Source organism: Cygnus atratus, chromosome 1 (genome assembly GCF_013377495.2).
Source record: "Cygnus atratus isolate AKBS03 ecotype Queensland, Australia chromosome 1, CAtr_DNAZoo_HiC_assembly, whole genome shotgun sequence".
Lineage (NCBI taxonomy): Eukaryota > Metazoa > Chordata > Aves > Anseriformes > Anatidae > Cygnus > Cygnus atratus.
The window spans coordinates 99,600,204-99,619,803 of record NC_066362.1 but is presented as its reverse complement, the minus strand read 5'-3'; the positions used below and the strand labels follow the sequence as shown (position 1 = coordinate 99,619,803).

The following is a 19,600-nucleotide window of genomic DNA, read 5'->3' as shown; positions in this document are numbered from 1 at the left end:
AATAAGATTTCAGGCTTCCAAATGATCTCAGGAGTGATGATTTGGTCCAAATGACCAAAGATTCACATAGCAACTATTTCTGTCATTTGCTTTCATGTTCACAGATACTCTAATATCACTGTCCTTTGGCAGTGAGATTGCTAAATAGCCTATTTTGAGCTTATCCAACAGCAGAAACAGTTCTTTTCAGGGATTCTTCCTTAATCCTAGAAGGTCTCGTGGGCATTCCCTTTTCTGCTTACCAGCGTTGCTTTTTACATTAACATCAGCAAAGAATTATGGGCAGCTACAAACTTTTGATGACAGAACCACATTATTCTATCCTTCCTAAATATAATCTTTTTATAGCCACATCAAAGATTCTTTCAAAGGTGGTCTTTGACTTCTACTTGAATTGGGTTATCCATTTGCAAATATTTTTCTTGAAATCACATACTTGCCAAGATGTGGAAAGACTTTACTTAATAGGCATCCATAGGGTGCTTTCCTTTTGCACAGAAGAACAAAACGGTTTCAAACATTTCAAAGCCTCTTTGTTGCTTTTGTAAAGGGAATGAAGGGTCCAGCCCTCTGAATTCCTAACCAAATCTCATTTTGCATCTCTGCTGGCAACAAATTAACCTATGTAATTGCTACCACCAAGAATGAGTACACTTCTGGTCTCCATGTATTTCTAATGTTTTTTGTTGTTTTAGAATATATTCACATTTGACATCTTTGCAGAGTTAAAGCAGTGTCAGCACTTTCCATGTTCATCAAGCATTAAGCAAGGTCAGAACAGCCAAAGGTGGTGTTCCTCACTTCAGAGTGACATTTTTACAGTTCACAGCCATGCTAAATGGATTGTGAGTCTCTAGCAGAATACATTCAAAGAAGAATGGAATGTTATACATCTCTGGTATAACTGTAGTACAGTCTGCGTCTTTTACACCAATGTACAAATTGTATATCCAAATTGAGGGTCGGCAATTTTTCTGGTTTCCTGTGGGCTAGATTGGATAATACAGGTAAGTTAGTGAGGGAGATTCCATCTTTAAAATAAAGCAATGTCACCCAGGAACTAGGGAACTTTTCATTTGACATTTCTGGGCTCAAAGTGCATCACAGTTGGGACTGTGACGATATGATGTGACATGGATTGAGTGTGCTGCAGCTATTCTAATCTCACACATAATGTTCTGCAAACTTTTACATGCAATAGGCCTCAATCATGATAAGCCTTAATTGTACTGCTACAAATCTTTATATTTAAATGTTAGTGAACAAGGTGCAGTCTTCTTTAAACAGCATTTTATTGTGCTAGTGACTGGAGGTGCTGGTGCACATTAGATATCAGACCTACAAGAGCTTCTTTTCTAATCAAAGAATTTGCTCTGCATACTGAACATTTCAGCAGTTGTAATTTCAGTAGTTGCTTGCCTATTCTTTCAAGCACAGGCAAAGGAAATCTAGGTACTACACTCATCTTATCTTCAACCCAACCTTAGATACAATTCCTTAGGGAGAGAATATAGCTTTTATTGACCAATTTGACCATTTTTTTATTGACCATATTGACCATTGTCTTTGGGGTCAGTGCTTGTATCTAAGCTGAAGCTTCCAGATGAGCTTCTGTGCTCCTGGACTCAGAAACATGCCTTGGCTACATCCGTCTTTGAGGGCAAGACCTGAGCATAAACGAACCTCCCTGTTTTTGTCCCTCTCATCCATTCCTTCTTCCTTGTTTGTCCTTTCTGTGGAAACAGCCCAATTTGGTGATTTTTTGGACCAACTTATTAGAAACAGTTTAAATGAAGTTCCAAGTATTACCTTTCTCACTTCAGAAAAAGTTTTTTTTTTCTTAATGCTGTAGAAGTCCTTGATAGAAGTGATTATTATGTCTAAAGTATTTAACTTGATAGTTCTCCCAAGCATAGACAAGGTGGACCAGTTTTGGCATTTTCTTTGTGCATGAGTCCACCATTAGAGAATTTACTGAGACTTCTACTTTGTAAGTTCTCCCAACAGTCGTCAGGTGGTTTTAAAATTTCCCTTTTCAGACAGTGACATAGGTGAAAATTTTTAAACAGCTGTGTTAATTTTGGCCCCATGCGAAATGAAGACAACTTTTCCCAGCTACAGGTAATTGCCAAATAAAATAATGGAGGGGAAATGAACTACTCTTTGAGTTTCTAGGATAATATTCTGAAGAAATATAAAAATTCCGAAGAAAAGTTATTTTTTAAAAAACATCCCTCTAGATGTAAGTTGATAGTCTTTGTTTATATCCCATAGGGCAATCTTGGTAGCATGCAGCCTCCTCATTCGAAAAAATATATAAGAAATATAATGAACTCTCTTTCAGCTAGAGGTCAGAGGAGAATCAACAGTCATCAGATGTTTTAAGACATTTGGATACTACTGTGATCAAAAATATAAAACTTCTCCAATTTCTCTGGGAGGGAAGTATTTAGTTATGGGGGCATTCCTTAGCTTTTTTGTTTGTTTGTTTTAAGATTGCAATGTTTTCAATACTTAAAATGTGTTCAAATAAGCTATAATTATAATTTATAAATAATTTATGACTTTCTTAATGCTGATCTCTTGTAGCAAAATGAGTGCTAATTCTTCAATGGTTGCTATCAGTTTTATTCTATTAAAGCGGTGTACGTTTCTGAATATGGGTATTTACCAGATTACAAGCAGTTAATGTTAACCAGTATTTCACATCTTTCAGCAACACAGAATGGTCTTTCAAAGCATGTTGGTGTATAGCTGCTACCTGTGAAAAGGCCTCAAATCTCAAATTTTGTTAAATGCTGGTAGAAAGACTTGAATCTTGAGCTACAGTGAGATCCTAGCCAGTCTAAGTAGAGCTGTCTTCTATCTTCTTTGTTCATCTCACTTTGACCTTAGTCAGTTACATAAAATCATAGGCTCAGAGAACTGGAGAGACCCACCTAGAGGTGAGCTGGTGCTTCCGCTGTCCCAAAATAGAAGTGAGCTGCCCCTATGCCTTTATCAACACATCTCATATAATATTTTCTTAAAACTATTTCATTACTGTTAGACAATCAGAACCTCTGTAAGCACTCTTCTGAAATGTTTTCTTTTTCTTACTGTTGAAAAGTTTTCTTTACATCTGTTCTGAATCTTTCGTACTGCAACTTAAGCTCAATTTTTCTTACCCTATTAACTGTGGTTTCAAAAGTCGTATGTAGAGGACTATGTATCTAAGGCATGTTTAAAATCTTGTCTCTCCTCAATTTTCCTTCCATTGGACTAAACCTCAGTTCTTTTAGGCTTTCCTCCATAGTCTTATTTCTGAGGTCTCTCATTAGACTTGGTTATACTTCTGTGGCCTTTTTCTACCACTGTTTTGAAATGCAGACCCAGATCTTGGCCCACTGCTACAGCTTGAAGCCGTTGTCATCGTGAGTAGGGTGAGAGATTTGTTTTGTGCCTTTCAATTTTGATTCTATTAATGCATTCCTGTGCAATTTTTGCTATAGTTTATTAATCTGTGTTTTTGCATAAGCATGACATTAAGTCTTCACTTTCTAAAGTGTTACAAACTTCAGATCCTTTTCTGCAGTTGTTGCCTAAACAGCTGTTCTCCTTCCTGTATTTGTGCAGTTCAGTATTTCTCACTGTATATATTGATGTCCTTTTTCCCAGTAAAGAGCATCCCATTTTTTCAGACCATTTTGCCTCTCTGTCAAGATCTCTTCGAGCCCTTATCATCCTTCCAGCTTTGTGTCATCTGCAGATTTAATGAATAATCTTGATGATGAAATAAAGAGTACCAATGAAGATACTAAAGTACTGAATAATACTGGACCCAGGATGAAACCCTGCAAATCTACAATCGGTTTATCTTTCCACACCCACTGTAAGCCATCAATAAATGCTGTTTTGTTTGTTTGTTTGCTGTCCAGTTCAACCTCCTAGTATGTAGTATTTTGTCTAGGTGTTATTTCCATAGCTTATGGGAAACTGAGACCCTAAAAATCAGGATATAACCTTTAATATTCTCCATACTAGCATCTCTTGTGCTGTAGAAGATTATTAGAAAAGTCTGGCACTGCTAGGTCTTGAGAAGTACTGCTGTTTGTAGCTGTAATTTCTTCTAGGTTCTTAAAATTACTTCCTGTATTTTCCAAAAATTGCAGTTACTCTGACTAATGCAGAGTAACTCTTGGGTGAGGTCCCAGAGTGGAGTAGAAGCCTCTCTGCTCTCTCCTGGCCCACTGCTGCTGTGCCAGTGTGCTTTGTACGGCCCATGGGTCTGCAGCTGGATCAGGAGGAAGGCAGACCTGGTGGATGCATTGGAGAATTGTCTCCCGTCTCCAAGCATCTGTGCCCTGAAGTGTTTATTATTTGATTGCTGCTTATTCAGCAAAGTTCAGTAAGCTTTTCTATGGGTGTGTGTCTTAGGTGTGTTCTCCGAAATGAAATAAGCCTGTGTAACTCCCTCTTCTTTTCCCTTTGCCTTGTAAGCAGTGCCTACAGTACTGTGTAACTATCATATTTTCAGCTTTGAGCGTTGTGTGTGTGTCACCTAAGGGATGTGGAGGTAGCGTGTATGGGGCTGGCCTGACCTTGGTGCCTTGCCCAGCTGGCCAGAAGGCTCCTGCTGGTTGTCCAGCAGGCTTAGCTCCCCCTGCAGCCTCCTGCTGGAGAGGCACTAAGTGAGCATTTCACTGGGTTTCTGTGAAATGGGCTAATGGAGCCTGCAGTTAATGTGCGTGAATAGGTAGTTTGCTTGAAGAAGCTTTATCACTTTAAAAAAGGGAGGGCAAATGGTCTGAGAATAGCTCATGAGGAGTTAAGGCTGGTAGGGTGCTGCCTGTCTTGTACTGTTTGAGACCATCGGCTGCAGTTCAGCGTGTGGCTTTGGAACCAGGCGGTGCAGCAGCAGCGCCTGCATCCATGTGCATTGCTCAGGAGCTGTGCCCCTCTGGGCTATGCCTCAGCTTTGGACAGGTGCCACGGCATGCTGTCTGGCCACTTGATATGGAGGGCTGTGGGGAGCACAGCACGCAAAACTCAGGCTATCAGTCTGTGGCCTTGCTAAGGGAGGCTTTGTGTTTTAGACTAGGACTGGTCACAACAGCTGGCTGTGTGCAGGACCTGTGCTTGCTTACTTCACCCACTGCGCGCAAACCATTCACACTCTGTCAAAGATTAACACTGCCTCTTGTGCTAAGATCTCTGTGGAGTATTTGAGCCAGCTCTTCTGTTTTGTAGGCTGCCAGCTGCTTCACAGTCCCTTAGCTGGAGTTTGTGTCACTCGTTTAATGCTTCGCAAGAGGGACAGGTCTGCGATGCCTTGGTCTCAGAGGTGGCTCTGCGGTGTGGTGGTGTGAACTGCAGCAACCTGCCACAGATAATCCTTGCGCCTGTCAGTACAGCTGTCACTAGCACATCGAATGGCACGTGGAGCTCATAAAGGCAAATGGGAGAATACGTTTGTGGGACACAACACACCACATGAAAGGATCCATTTGCTTAGTCATCTTCAAGGAGGCAGCATGAGAGGGCAGCCTAACCCAAACGCAGTTACACTGCAGTCTTTTGCTAGCCCTAGAGGGCAGGATTAAATTTATAGAGTGGGGTTAGTATATGCTGTAAATGTTTCTCCTTTAAATGTGTTTCTCATTTTAAATATAAATATTAAAATCTTAAGTTTAAATATAAATGTATTTGACATTCAAGAAAGGGGTACCAGGCAGTGCTCTTTAAATCTTAATTTAGTTCGGTTTCTGAGCAGTGAGTTAAGCCCTTCTGAGAAGCTATTAATCTGAAATCTTGCTCTGGTATAAATATGTTTTCTTTCTAATTTAATGTTAGCTCTTTAATCCCTAAATTTAAGAATTAAGCATGATGAAATAGCATTTGTACCAGATGAATTTGATGTATTGAGTTAAGAGATTGAGATAAACATGTTTTAAAGGCTTCTACAGCAACTTTGTGGAGAAGTAATTGCTTAAGAGGCAATAAATGAAGAAAAGCCTGTAGTACATAGACTGCTTCTAAGGTTCCCTCTTACATTTTTTTTCTATTTCTAGTGGCATTAACACTTAAATTGTCCCAATTAGGCATTAAAATATATGCTTTGGCTAGTAAAATCTGACTTCTGGTTCCCATGCATTTTGCTGCTTAATAGCTAGTTGAAGACAGTTTTCTGCTAAGCCAGCGTATCGTTTTATCGTTTTAGAAACGAGAGCTTTGAAGTTGCAAAGTATTAATGAGGGAAATAAAAAATCATAGACAGATGCAAAAAATGCAGTAGTTGGGAACTTTTGTCAGCCAAAGAATTTCTTTTGTCTCTGAGGTTGAGGCAAGTTTTTCTTTTTTTTTTTTTTTTTCCCCCCTCTCTTTTTGATCCCTGTTGGGAGGATCTTCACGTTTGAAATTTGAAAATTTCTAATTTGTGTGTTTTACTCGTGTCTGTGTTTACTTAATACTTCTTCCCCCAACCTTCACATTTGCTTTTTTTTTGGCAACTTTGAACTTGCTTCAGTTTGGGACAGCTAGGACTAAATGAACTGCCACGGATAAAATTATAACAAGAAGAGCAATGTCTGTGAATGATCCTTTGCTGTTTCCTGAGTCGTTCCAGTCTCATTAATCAGTGCTAGCGCTGAGGCGGCTGTGCGGTGTGTTATGTCGCCAGCACAGCAGCTTCTCCGTCCCTTTCCCCCACCCCCTGCGTGCCTACACAGTGGGGAAAACTAGAGAGGGAAGCCATCAATCTTGCCTGTCGTATGTGTCAGCAGCGATTCTCCTGTCGACTTCCTGTACTCTCCGTCTTGCCCGCCACCTGTGTTTAGAATTAGCTTGGATGCTGCAGTCTTCGCTCGCCTCTTCACCTGTTCTGCCTTGACTACATGGCTATCAAAATAAAGCAGAGGGGCTAAATGTTATAGCATGTGAATAGCAACCATCACTGTGGGTTGCAGGGTGATTTCTGTTGCAGCTGTTGTTGTGTTACAGCTATTGTAATACTGCTGCAATCTTCTGTAACGATGAGGTTTTTAGCTCTGAAAACTATTGCTAGTGTTTCAGCCCAAAGGTGAGCTTGTGAGCAAGTTGTTTTTCTTTTAATTAATCTAAAAATGAAAATATTAATTAGATACATTATGTAGATGCAGGAGTCTGTCTCCCATCAGTTAGCTTGCTGGGTTAGATTTATGAACAGACCAAAGGAATTATTCAGAAACCTCACCTTTATGCTCTGTTACTCAGGTGATACAATTAACAGAGTCTCCAGGAGTTGATTTTTATATCTGTATATCTGGCTGGAGGCGGGGGGGGTCTTGAAAATACAAGCGTCCATCTCCCCCTTCCCTGGGTACCAGTAGATTGAAAAGCTGGGATGTACTGCCTCTGTAGTTCTAGGCCAGGATTAATGCCATAGTCTTACGGTCTGTCATGTTAAACCGTAGCTCTGTAACAGACTCCTATCAGCTGAATTCTTATGAAATTATCTAAATATTTCCTATGCCAAATGAAAAGGAGAAAGCAGTCCTGAGAATTGCCAATTGGCAGTTTTCTCTTATCTCCTTGAACAGATGCTTGCTTTTTCTCTTTTTAGAACAGGGAAGAGATTCAATTATTGGCATAAGATTTCTTTATACTTGTAGGTTTGTCTTCATCTGACATCTTTTCAAGTGTATGAAGTCAATATTTATGTTATAAATAAAGTTATAAAGAAGTTATAAAGAAGAGGAGCTTAATTCCTGTGAATGCTTTTACGTCGTTTTATTTGTGTAACTTCTTTTGAGAATCAAATTAACTGCATTATGACTGATTGTGCTGCATGTTTGAGAGGCAGACTTCTGTTGACCATGCCAGATAAATAGATAAATACATGTAACTTAGATTCAGCTCTCCCAGAATTCATAAAGCTAAACATGATGGGCATAGTCAGGATACAAAGAATTGCTTAGAGTGACACAGGTTTTTTGATCTGCTTGAATCTTTTCAGTGTGGATTCTTGGTACTTTCAGAGACTTGGATTGTTTTCTTCTTTTGAGTGGGTACAGTCTGAGGCTTCCCAAATCACAGGTTCCCTCACTAAATAGCTATATGCTATGTCTTGCAGTATGAAGACAGTTCATACTTGAGCTTGCCTGGGTCTTATCCTGACCAATTAAAAAAATAAATTCTTCCTGGTGAAGAATCTTAAAAATCTTTTTTAAAAAAAATAGCAACTTCCTATAATTTTAAAGGGGAGAGAGGTGGCTTCTTATACTAATAAACAAGAGAAGACTTGCCCTTTTAAAAGTTGCAGATGTGGTGCTGAGCTCATGGAAAGAGCACTATAAGTTCATGGTCAGTGATAGAATGAAATGCTTTTAGCAATGGGCATGTTTTGCTTTCCACTTGATTTTTAGTTTGGTAAAGCAATTCTAGATTATTGCTAGTTGTACATTTCCATGCTTGTTTCTAAAAGACTCTTAAACTCTTTACTTTCTAGAGTCTGTAATCTTTAATTTTAAAGAAAGACGTTTTTTCCAGATTTCTCTAAAGAAACTACTGTGTATTTTAATTTAATTTTTAAGTATGTAATTGTTTTACATGGGCTTTTTTTTAAAGATGTCTTGTAGCTGTTGTTTTGTTTGGATATCAATTATGCCTATATCTGAGTCATATGTACTCAAATTGTACAGATGTCTAAATTAGAGGGTATTAACAAAGTAAATTTGAGTCAGCTGAAAGTCATGGAATGAAAAAGAGAAACTTTATTGTGAAACTTCTTCTACAGCTGCAAATAGTTTAAGGAGCATATGGCATCCTGCTCTGGAGGTTGCAAAAACCTTTTAAATGCAATTGGAAATGCAATATGTACAGCTACCAGCATCGAAAGGACTGCATAACTGCTCTAATATGCTGCTGGGTTGCTGAAGAGCTTGGAAACTTCTCAGTGTGCTCTTTAACAGATGAGAGAATCATGTGTCTGTTTTCTGAGGTGTACATCTTAACCCCTAAAATCCTCCTTCTGTAGGGTTCCTATAACTTGTGAAAGGGACTGTTTCTTGATGTAGCATGACTGCTTAATATGTGAAAACAGTTTGGCCCACCAAGGACAAAAAACTAAGGGGAACTTAATCGAAGGTAGCTGTATTTTTGAATTCTCCCTTATCTTCTTCAAACAATTTCTTGCTTTGGTAGATTGTTGTAAGTATATATTTTTTGCAGTCTGCATGTTTCTTTCAAAGATAATAAGGTTCAGTGCTGTTTGAGGCAGTCTGCCCATGTCATAACTAACATGAGAAAGTTGTGTATCATGCAGACGTTTCCCTATGTATCTGAACAGTATTTTGTTGATTTTATTAATATTCTTTCAAGAATTATTTTGGCTAGACGGGCATGCTATAAACACCTTAGTGTTCAAAATAAAACTGTGTGATAGACTTAAGGAGACACCATTGATATGTCTCCTGAACTCTAGCAACTTGGCTGTGTTCTCCAGTTCTAGCACACTTGTCTCATATGTACAGGGAATGAGTGTGGTTTTGACTGCCAAACTGATGCCTTGACAATTGTAGCCCTCCTTACTGCACGTGTGACCTGTTGAGAAAAGCTCAGCATTGGTCCAAAACAGCAGCACTGGGTTTGGGAAGATGTCGTCTTTTCCTGTACAGCCTTTGGCATTCAGAATAGATGCAGGGTATTGGGATCATCACACTCTGCGACAAGAAGGTAATGCTTATTCCTGATAGTTCAAGAGCATTTACTTGTCAGCTGCTGTTCTAGTTCGAGAAGCAGCAGTTGCTCATTCACTGCTGTAAAAGAAGGTAGGTAAGAAGACACCTGATCCTTAACAGGTTTCAGACCAAACTTGTTTAGAAGTGCAGCTGGGAAATGCACTGTGGTGTTTGGAATCGCCATGCAGATATCTTATTGAGAGAAAACAAGTAATGGATGTTAAAACGTCTGTTGGATCCCATGCTCTTAACAGGAGTGTAGATTAACATGCAGCACTAGTGGTGTAGGTGCACACACCATACAGAGTTAAACATGCGAACAGCAGGCTCACACAGTGCTTACTACAGATGTCTGAATGAGTGAGTGCCTGTGGGTTGGAGCTGCATATCTTGTGGCTTTCACTCTGCTCCATTGGGAAGTCTTCACTCCTTTTGTTTTCATCCTTTTCCAACATGGGTACTTCGGAGCACACAGCTCCCATACCCTGACCTAGCAGCTCCACTGAAGCGCATTCCAGCCCTATGATTTCATGGTACCAGGCAGAAATCCCCTGCCATGCTGCTATGCTGCCCGCTGCTTCTCACGGAGTGAACAAACAGGGAACATAAACTCTCTCCAAAGGAGCAATGTTCTCTGTATATTTTTAGTGCTAGAAATTCAAGATTCATTTAAGGGTGTTTCTTCTGTTGTTTTTTGTTTTAATATAGACTTCTGCTAACACAATGAAATATTTCATACCACCCTATTTGCTGTAACATCTCATGCTTTATGTTGTTAAATAGAATCAAAGGAGTTAAAGATGAAAGACTTCTAGTCAACTGGTCCCTCAGCTGGGAGCCAGTATGGGTTTGTTCTTTGTAATGTACTTGCTAGTCAAGCCTAGCTCAGTTTTCATTATTGGATTTACTTGTTTCTGCAAATTCCATACTTTAAGTAAAGTAATTGCTGAGCTTTGACTCAGTATAATGCTGCTACTGTTTGTTTGTTGTGTTTAACTTGTTATTTATTTCCCATATACTGAACAACCCTTTTATAAGTAGTTGTTTACCATTTGAACACACAAGCACCATTAAAGATGCTGTGCTCGCTTTCACAGGTACACTCTTTTCTGGGTAGACAGAGAACTTTCTTCTCTGTTTATATAAAACCATGTCCATTTTGCATTGTATTTGGGTGTTTTCTTTCCAACTTAAATTGTGTCACCAAATGTTAACTTATGTAGTATTACAATAAACCCATCTTTAATTAGCTCATCATTACCCTTCAGATATTTGGTGTTAGTACAGAATTTGAATGTGCATGTTGAGACACCAATATTTTGTATTTTCTTGGTGAAAAATGTTTTCAAACTACCTGTTAAAATGTCTCTATTACATCTGTGCCATCTATTTGAGTATATTAAAATCAGGGACAATTTTGTTAATACGTCTGATACGTTCATAGTGACTTAATCTACAGAGTTGGCAGTGATCTTGGAAGTGAAGAAGAAAGATAAAGAACATGTCATGGAAAGCATATGAAACAGGGACCGAGGCTGCAAGAGACTGGAATCAGTGTGACTTTGGGGCTGAGGTTTGTAGATAGAGTTGTTCTCCACAGGCTCAGGGTGCCAGCTGTGTTTGGGTCAAGGCATTGGCACCTGAGCTGACCTGTGTGAACTGCAGAGATTCCAGCTTTCTGGTACAACAGATGTTTACCCCAAGGGGGCAGAGCTGTTTCTGTCCTAAAGTACTATGAGCTTCAGAGTATCAGGGAAATGAAACAGTAACAGGATATTTCATGTGATGCTGTCTTTGTCTAGATGGCAGCCGAAAGATGTGCAATCTTCTGCATCATGCTTTAACACGGTCATCTTAACATACTTTGTGTATGTCTGTAGTGCCTTTCTAAAACATTGTAAAGTTTCTCAACTATTCTGGCAGTGCAGCTAGGACACATTCTCTATAAAGCCACTGGAGTCAAGGCAGTAACAGCCTCCTTACCATATGTCATTCTCTCTGCTTCCTTACTGTCTTGATACGCCATGCAAGAGGTCATCTGGGAAGCAGGGGATGGGAGAAAACAAGTAGAGGAAGAAAATACTACAAGAACACAGGAGGGGTGAAACTATGTGGAGAAGAAAACGAAGAGTGGAGCTGTAAGCAGCCATAGCATGTATAGAATAGTGTGGTTAAACAGGCGTATAAATGGGCGCTGGAAACAATCAGCGCTGTGGAAAGACATGAAGGTGGGAAGGAGCATCAGGATTTGAAGTGAGTGAAGGGAGACAGAGAGATGAGAAGAGGAAATGTGCTCTGAGAAACAGCCAGCTGTTCTGGGATCCCTGGGTACAGAACGCCATCTTAGTGATCATCTATTTATAGTCTTGTTTCCTTTCCTGAGCAATACTGGAAGCAAAAGACAAATGTTATGCCTGCTAAATAACTTTTGCATTGCTTCGCCACTGCTCTATGTCCTTAATAATAACAGCACAGCTCTGAACCCTAGTGAATTTTCAGTTCAAGTGTCTACAAAACTTCATTTTATTTATATATGTTGGGATTCTTTATGCCTCCTTCTCTAGGTGAGCACCTGGACTTGCTCAGTTAACAGCAAGTTGGCTGCAGTCCTTGGGCCAGGTAGTAGCTTAGCAGGAATTCAGGGGTTCTGCAGGTGGCAATAAATGCTCTGATGTAGGTTCCTAGGAAAACAGGGGGTCACATGGCAAGCAAGGAATTGTATAGCATGATCACATTTTTTTGTAATGGAGAAGGAGGTTATGGGTGGTCAAGGACTGGAGAACGAGAACTGGGAGTTAGAATTACTGTTGGAGGAAATGGTGTGCTTTTCACAGCAATAGTTACATTCCAGCTACTGTGCTGGAGGTTCCCCAAGAGCATTTAGAAACTGACTCAGGAATATACCGTGAAATCAAGCAGATATTTGGGGTGGAGGGGGAGGGTTACTGCATGGACTTAAGTGTGTAGGCACTTAGGAGAGAAATTAGTGTGGCTGCTAGCCCAAACTTGCTCTTACCTGTCGGCACAAATGCTAATGCATTGGATAAGAAAACTATCTTGACCTGAAAAATTAGCTTGCTTTGAAAGCAAGAATTTTTAAGCGAATTTTAAAGTAAATGGGCTAGGCGTTTCTGAACTACAGATGATGATTTTTTTATTTTTTTTTTCTTCAAAAAAAAAACCTCTGCTTGGAAATACTTTCTCAATCATTTTTCTTGAGTCTGAGTTGAAGAGAATAAAGGGAATGCAGTCAATTTGAAGTCCTATTTTTAATAGTTAAAATTACTGGTACTTGTCTTTGACTCTTGCTGCCATTTTGCGTGGTTTCATAGTTGTGTGACTTTTTTTTTCTCCTCCCACCCCTCCTACATTTATAACAGATTCACAGGAATGGTAACGTTGTATCAGTAAATAAATAATTTATAACTTTTTATAAATGTTGCTTGTAAAACTTAGCAGGAAAGAAATCATGCAGCCAGAGGTATAATGAAGTTGATGTTCCTGTTGCGCATCAGAGTCTAATGGTTTGTATTGTGCATCTCTGTGACTGGGACTCCCTGTTGAGGTTGCTGAGACCCTCGTTTATAAGTTGAGCAGTCTTGCATGCTCTTATGACTTGGCATGTAACAAGCGTTTTCAAGTAAAGCAGTGCTGAATTACTTTTTGAATATGGTGGAATTCTTTGGAAAAGTAGGGAGGTAATTGATCATATGCTGACAGCTTGGGGCTCTGAGAAACGGTCAGATGGAGCGCTGAGATGCAGGAAAACAAACTTTCCAAGATGGTAACTGTCATCTAGCCAAGCTATACATCTTTTAAGCTTTTTAATCTTTGCTCACAACTCAGCTTCTTAATACTTTTTTTGCTGTTTCTCTGAACTTCCTTCAGATGTTGACTTTTCACTGGTGCTGTTGTGTTGATGGTATTCCAGGTGTGATCCTGAGCTATGGCAATATTTCTTTACAGAGTCCTTTAGAAACTCTCCTGCTGCCAAGGTGGATAGCTTCAGAACTTTGATAGTCCTGACCTTTGGATCAAGGACTAGGAACACTCAGAATGTTCTCTGCAGCTAGAATAAGAGTGTAGTGTTCATGGGAGTTGAGATGGTAATCTGCTTGGATATTGTATACATTTATAATAAAAATGTTTTGATTTCTCTGTGTTGTGATCCTAAGTATTGGTATCAGAAAAGATAATATACTAAAGAGAAACATACAGTTTCAGAGCAAAAAGAAGATGAAAGAATCTACCACTTGGTTTCTGAAACCTAGCATTCAGTGATCTTGTTTACAGCCATATTTGTTTGCATATTTGATCTGGCTATTTAAGATCATGCTAATTGTCAGTCTCTGCAGCAAGATAGAGTATGTTGACTGACTTATTGCACTTATTTTTAGGCACCTCTAGGTAGGGCTTTTTAATGCATTGACAAGTGGAAAGAAGAGACAAGCATAAGTAAGGCTTTATTAATAACCTAAAATATAAAAGAATTTGGCAAAAATGCTTATGTTAATTTTACCAATGCTTTGTAACAGAATATGGTCGTGGATCGTATTTTCTCTGGCATACAGCCAACTGGGACACCTCATCTGGGTAACTACCTTGGAGCCATTCAGAACTGGGTGAATCTGCAGGAAGAGTACAGCTCAGTGTTATACAGCATTATGGACATGCACTCTCTCACCATGCCGAAGGAACCAGCTCTCCTGCGTCAAAACATACTGGACACCACTGCTGCCATCCTTGCCTGTGGGATCGACCCCAAGAAGTGCTTCCTGTTCCGACAGTCGCTGGTTAGTGCCCCTGTTATATTAGAAGCATTTCTAGTTAAGTGGCTTTCCAGTCCTGTTAATGAAGGAGTATAGCATTACTGAATTTTTGTATCTTCTTCATGTTCGTGGTCCTAGAAAATGTTAGCAGTGTTGGATTTCAAATTCACCTCTTACTGCTGTTCTGAAGAAGCTGAAACCATGATCAGAAAGTCCATTTAGAGATAAATACATTATAAATTTTGCAAGCAGAGCTAGCAGCTTATGCATGTGTGATGGACACCAGGTATCCACCATGCCATTCTCTCACTCTCCTGCCTCAACAGGACATGGGGAGAAAATACGATGAAACAACTTGTGGGCTGAGATAAGAACAGGGAGATCTCTCACCAGTTACCATCATGGGCAAAGCAGACCTGGCTTGATGAAGGTTCACTTAATTTACTGCCAATTAATAACAGTAGAGAGCAGTGAGAACTAAAAGCACCTTCCCCCGATCCACCTTCTACCTCCTCCCCGCAAGTGGCACAGGAAAATGGAGAGGGAGCGTTATTGTCAGTCCATAGCATTTCATCTCTGTGTCTCCTTCATCCTCACTTTTGTTCTCTGCTCCAGTGTGAGGTCCTTACCACAGGATGCAGTCCTTCCTGAACTCATCCAACATGGGCTTCCAACAGGCTGTACTTCTTCAAGAACTGCTTCAGTATGGGTCCGTACCACGCTGTCCATCCTTCAGGAACTGGACTGCGCCAGCACACATCCACTGTGGGCAGCAGCTCTCTCTAGATCACCTTCTCCTGCGTGGGTTCCTCTCCCCTGGCTGCAGCTCAAGCCCGGGGTCTGCTCTGGTGGGGGTTCTCCATGGGCCACAGCCCCTTCAGGCCTCCTCCACCTGCTCCACTGTAGGTTCTTCCACAGGCTGCAGCGTGGAGATCTGCTCCATGTGGGACCCATGGGCTGTAGGGGGCCAGCCTGCTCCACCAGGGGCCTCTCCGCAGGCCGCAGCAGAACTGCTGCTGTGTGCCTGGAGCACGTCCTGCCCTCCTGCTGCACTGACCTTGGGGGCTGCAGGGCTGTTTCTTTCTACATTTTCTCACTCCTCTTTCCTAGCTTCTGCTGTGCAACAATTTTTCCCTTTCTTAAACATGCTCTCACAGATGTGAGATAGGAGCACCGCCATTGTTCGGTGGCTCAGCTCTGGCCAGCAGCGGGTCCCTTTTGGAGCCAGCTGGAGCTGGCTTTTCTCTAACATGGGGCAGCTTCTGGGCTCTTCTCACGGAGGCCACCCCTGCAGCCCCCTTGCAACCAAAACCTTGCCATGTAAAACCAATAGAGTGTGTTATGAGTAACACAGTGGAAATACCCATTAATTGTTAATTTAGCTCAGTAAATCTTATTTTGGTCACAGAATAGTAATTCATAAATAAATAAATATAGTCTGTGCAACCATAAGAGCAAGTAAAACATGTCTCTATGCTTTGGTTTTGGCATTTAGTACTCAGTCTGCCAGCTGCACGGTAGCTCCTGCAGGTGATTGGCATGGTATGTTTTTTGTTAGTTGCATTAAAATCACCAGTGAGTTCTGTCTTCTCTGGAATTCTTTTTCTCCTCTTTCAATACAAGCTCCTTTTCATACACACCTTTTCCCACCTGATCTGGTAGTTCATATGTGATTGCTTCTTCTCCTGATTTTGCCAAACGATACTGGGTTTACCTTCCTACTTGGTATGTGTAAGCCTGATCTAGCACACGCTGCATTTTCCTGAAGCATAACTTATTTTCTTGCCCTAATAACTTTCTGTAACTGACTTTAAATTGGCAAACTTCTGTTATTTCCAACAGAGGCAGATATATCATAGCTTATGCTGTTGTAAAGACATCTTTAAACAGATGTCCAACTTGCAATAGAACTGCAAAGGTGATATACACAAGGTCTGAATTTTATCAGTGAGAGATGAAACCCAGCTATTACTTTTTTCTTTTGAACATGGTTCTTTACAGGCAGTTTCCTGTCATTGTCAAACTGCAAATGGTAATCATAGCTCCGTGTCCTTGGTGGATATTGAAACGATGAAGACAGATTCACTGTCTGCATCTTTTTTTCTTCTATATTAGAAAACTAATCTAAGTAGATTACCACAGAATTCTAATGAAGATATGCTTAAATTAATTTAACCTTTGTTCAAATCTGTTCATCTTTTTGAATAAAAAGCTTGGCTTTTAATTTGGCTGTAGCCTGACTTAGCTTCATTCAGGTTGAGGCTGACATTAACTGGAATATTCTCAAGATGAGTTACAAGCCATCAGTGCAGTAAAAAACAGTTTGGTTTGGTTTTCTTTTTTTTCTTTTTTTCTCCAAGCAACTGAACAATTCAATTAGTTACAAGATCAGCAACTAGAAACACAGACAAGGACTTTTCAGTGTTGAATACAGATGATTTGCAGGTTATGGTTAGAGGGGAAGGAAATACAGGTTTCTAAAACAGAAGGTGGGTTCAAAAAGGACTGGACAAAATAATCTGCAAATTCTCTTGAGGTCTGTTGCAAACCTGAGGTGCCACCTTTGCAGAAATTGCTGCCACCACACTTAGCCCATGTTAGGAGAGTATCTCTGCTTTCCTCTGTGCCTAAACTCTCTTCTGCTGTTTGCTGTCAGAGGCGAATATTTGGTCTGATCCAGTATTGCTGTTCTTACATTCTTACGACTTTTAAAGCTGAACTATTGCTATTGCAGGTCTTGCTAAAGCCAACATGCAGAATTCCCTTGAACCTACCAGATTATCAATGAGGATCTTGCATTGCAGTTAGCCAGAGAAAACATGTTGTATCTTTCACAATTAATTGTACAGAGATAGAATCTTTGTGTCCCCAAAGAGGAAGTATCAGACTCAGAAAATGGAAGACAGGACTGTAAGTGATGCTTCTGTAGAACCAACGCACTCAACAACCAATGAAAATTTTGGCTAGCTAGACTTGAAAAGTGTTCAGCTTTATCAAACAGAAGTTGACACCAAAGATGATTCTGTTTTATGTTATGATGGGTTGTCTGGCCTTTGTTAAATATACTTAATAGCTTTTATCTTAACTTTTCTGGGTGCCCTTATCAGTCCAAATAGCATGTTTTTTCGTGTTATTTAATCTAAAGCATTAAATACGTGCTTTCTATGAGTGGTGTCTAATGCCTTGAACCGTTGTCTTAGTAGTACTTACCACATATATCAATACAGCTTTCAGAAGTGGCTGATTTTAGCAGGTTTTTGTAAGCTTGTTGTCACACTGCAAACAGCAGAAGGACTATGATAGTAGTTTGTGAATCCAGACCGTTTCAGTAGAGGTTAAGGCTGAAGTGGTTTGTTGACTTCCCCAAAATAAATCTATTCAAGCTGTATGTGGTGGTCAGGTATACACAGCGATGCACTCTTCATCTGTTACAATTACATTGGCAGGACCAGACATTTCTCTGGAAGCAATTAAAAGAAATATCTGCGTGTAGCTGTTGATGCGAGGAAAGGAGACAGGAACCTTGCTAACGTGATAATTGCATTAGTATGATAAAGAAATAGTAAGTTAAGGAATGATATAATATTAAGATGATTGTTCCTCAGAACAAAGGTGTAAGATGGATTGCAGTTATTGCTAATTAAGAAAGCTTATTGCCTGATTTTATTTTTTTTTAGATTTCTAATTGCTTAGTTTTTGTTTCTTTTTGTTTTTTGTTTTTTAAAAAAGAGAGATGAAAAGGAGATGGCCTCTCCTTTTCAGCATCTGTAGCAGTCCCCAAGGATAGTTTAAAAAAGACTATTTTTGTTTACAATGATTTGACTTAAGTGTAAAGCAAATTAACCAAAACTGGATGGATACTAATGTAGGTTGTATTTTCAGAGGACAGCAGAAAAACAAAGAAAATCCATCTGCAAATAGAGAAATGTTTTTTGTGTTTGGTGATTGACAAAGTGGCTTTCTGTTTTATTGGTTCAGATTGCTATTTAAAAGACAGAGTTCTCAGTAGATTAGCACGCCACAATTATTCTTGTATTTTCTGTTCTATCTTGAAAATTACAAAATCTGTAGATCACAGAAGTGTTACTGCAGTTACTTCTGATTAACACTTCTGTTCATTTTTCAGTAAACACTACACAATGACGTGATTATGAAATATGAACTTCTGTGTTTAATTACTAAAAACAGCTACAAGTACTGACTGGAAACACCCTGATCCTGTAGCAGTAATAACGATGAAATTCTTGTACTTTAAAACTAATCTGATAATGGCAAGCTCCCACTAAGGGAATTGATCATGCAGTTGCTATTGAAAATGTTCCTGTGTCCTTTTACTTTCTCTGGATCAACATGGGGAAGAATGGTCTAGAATCCCTGAAGAAGTTTTTGGTTTGTTTCATTTTAGCTACTCTTTCTATTCTTTCTTTCTGCTGTTTTTGCTGCTTCTCTGGAATATGTTTGCCATATGTGAAGAAAAATATTGATTACTTTGTTTCTCCGAAGGCATGTGCATTTTGTAAGGGTTTCACTGTCGGTAGTCTTTTATTTAACAGCAGGGCTTATGCAGATCAAATCTCTAATCCAGAACTATCTGAAATACCTCCAGAGCTTTCCCACATTTTATCATCCATTCCAATGCAAGAAAGAGACAAAAGGCTGAATAATATTAAACACGAATTGACTGCTGGGAAAATAGTGTGGTGAGAACAGATAGCTCTCGGATTTACACTAGATCCAAAAGGTGCTGTTGTGATAAGGATACAGGTTGCCTTTGAGTCCCCAAATTTTGATGTGCCTTGCAAGGAAAATGAAATAAAAGTAAGTGGAATTTTGTATAGGCTGATTTCTGTCGTGTTACTTTGAGGTCATATGGCATCTGTTCTTAATTGTCACATGTATAGCTCAGTTATCTACAAATGCAAAGTGCTAGTTTGATGAGAATTAGACGTGTATGCTTCAGAATCTACCATTTGTAAATTACAGTTTTCCATAACATACATAAACAGAAACTGAATGTGTGTCTGAATATTTGGTCTATATATATAGCTGTTCTCCAAATACCTCCCACACCTATGTTACCTTATACAAATTTGAACTCTAGCTTAGGTAAATAGTGACTGGAAAGAATAAATGATG

The 19,600-nt window shown here is 39.6% G+C and overlaps 1 protein-coding gene across 7 annotated transcripts in view; it reads left to right on the top strand.

The window, feature by feature from the left end:
* The window catches only part of WARS2 (tryptophanyl tRNA synthetase 2, mitochondrial), a 117,264-nt gene that overhangs the window by 72,575 nt on the left and 25,089 nt on the right, over window positions 1-19,600 (top strand). For all 7 annotated transcript variants that reach the window (XR_007707684.1, XM_035569592.2, XM_035569593.2 and 4 more), the window contains one exon: window positions 14,231-14,488. Coding sequence is in view for 6 of the 7 variants with exons in the window: in XM_035569592.2 (XP_035425485.1) it covers window positions 14,231-14,488 (258 nt within the window). In the remaining variant the exon portion in view is untranslated. The remainder of the gene's footprint in view (window positions 1-14,230; window positions 14,489-19,600) is intronic.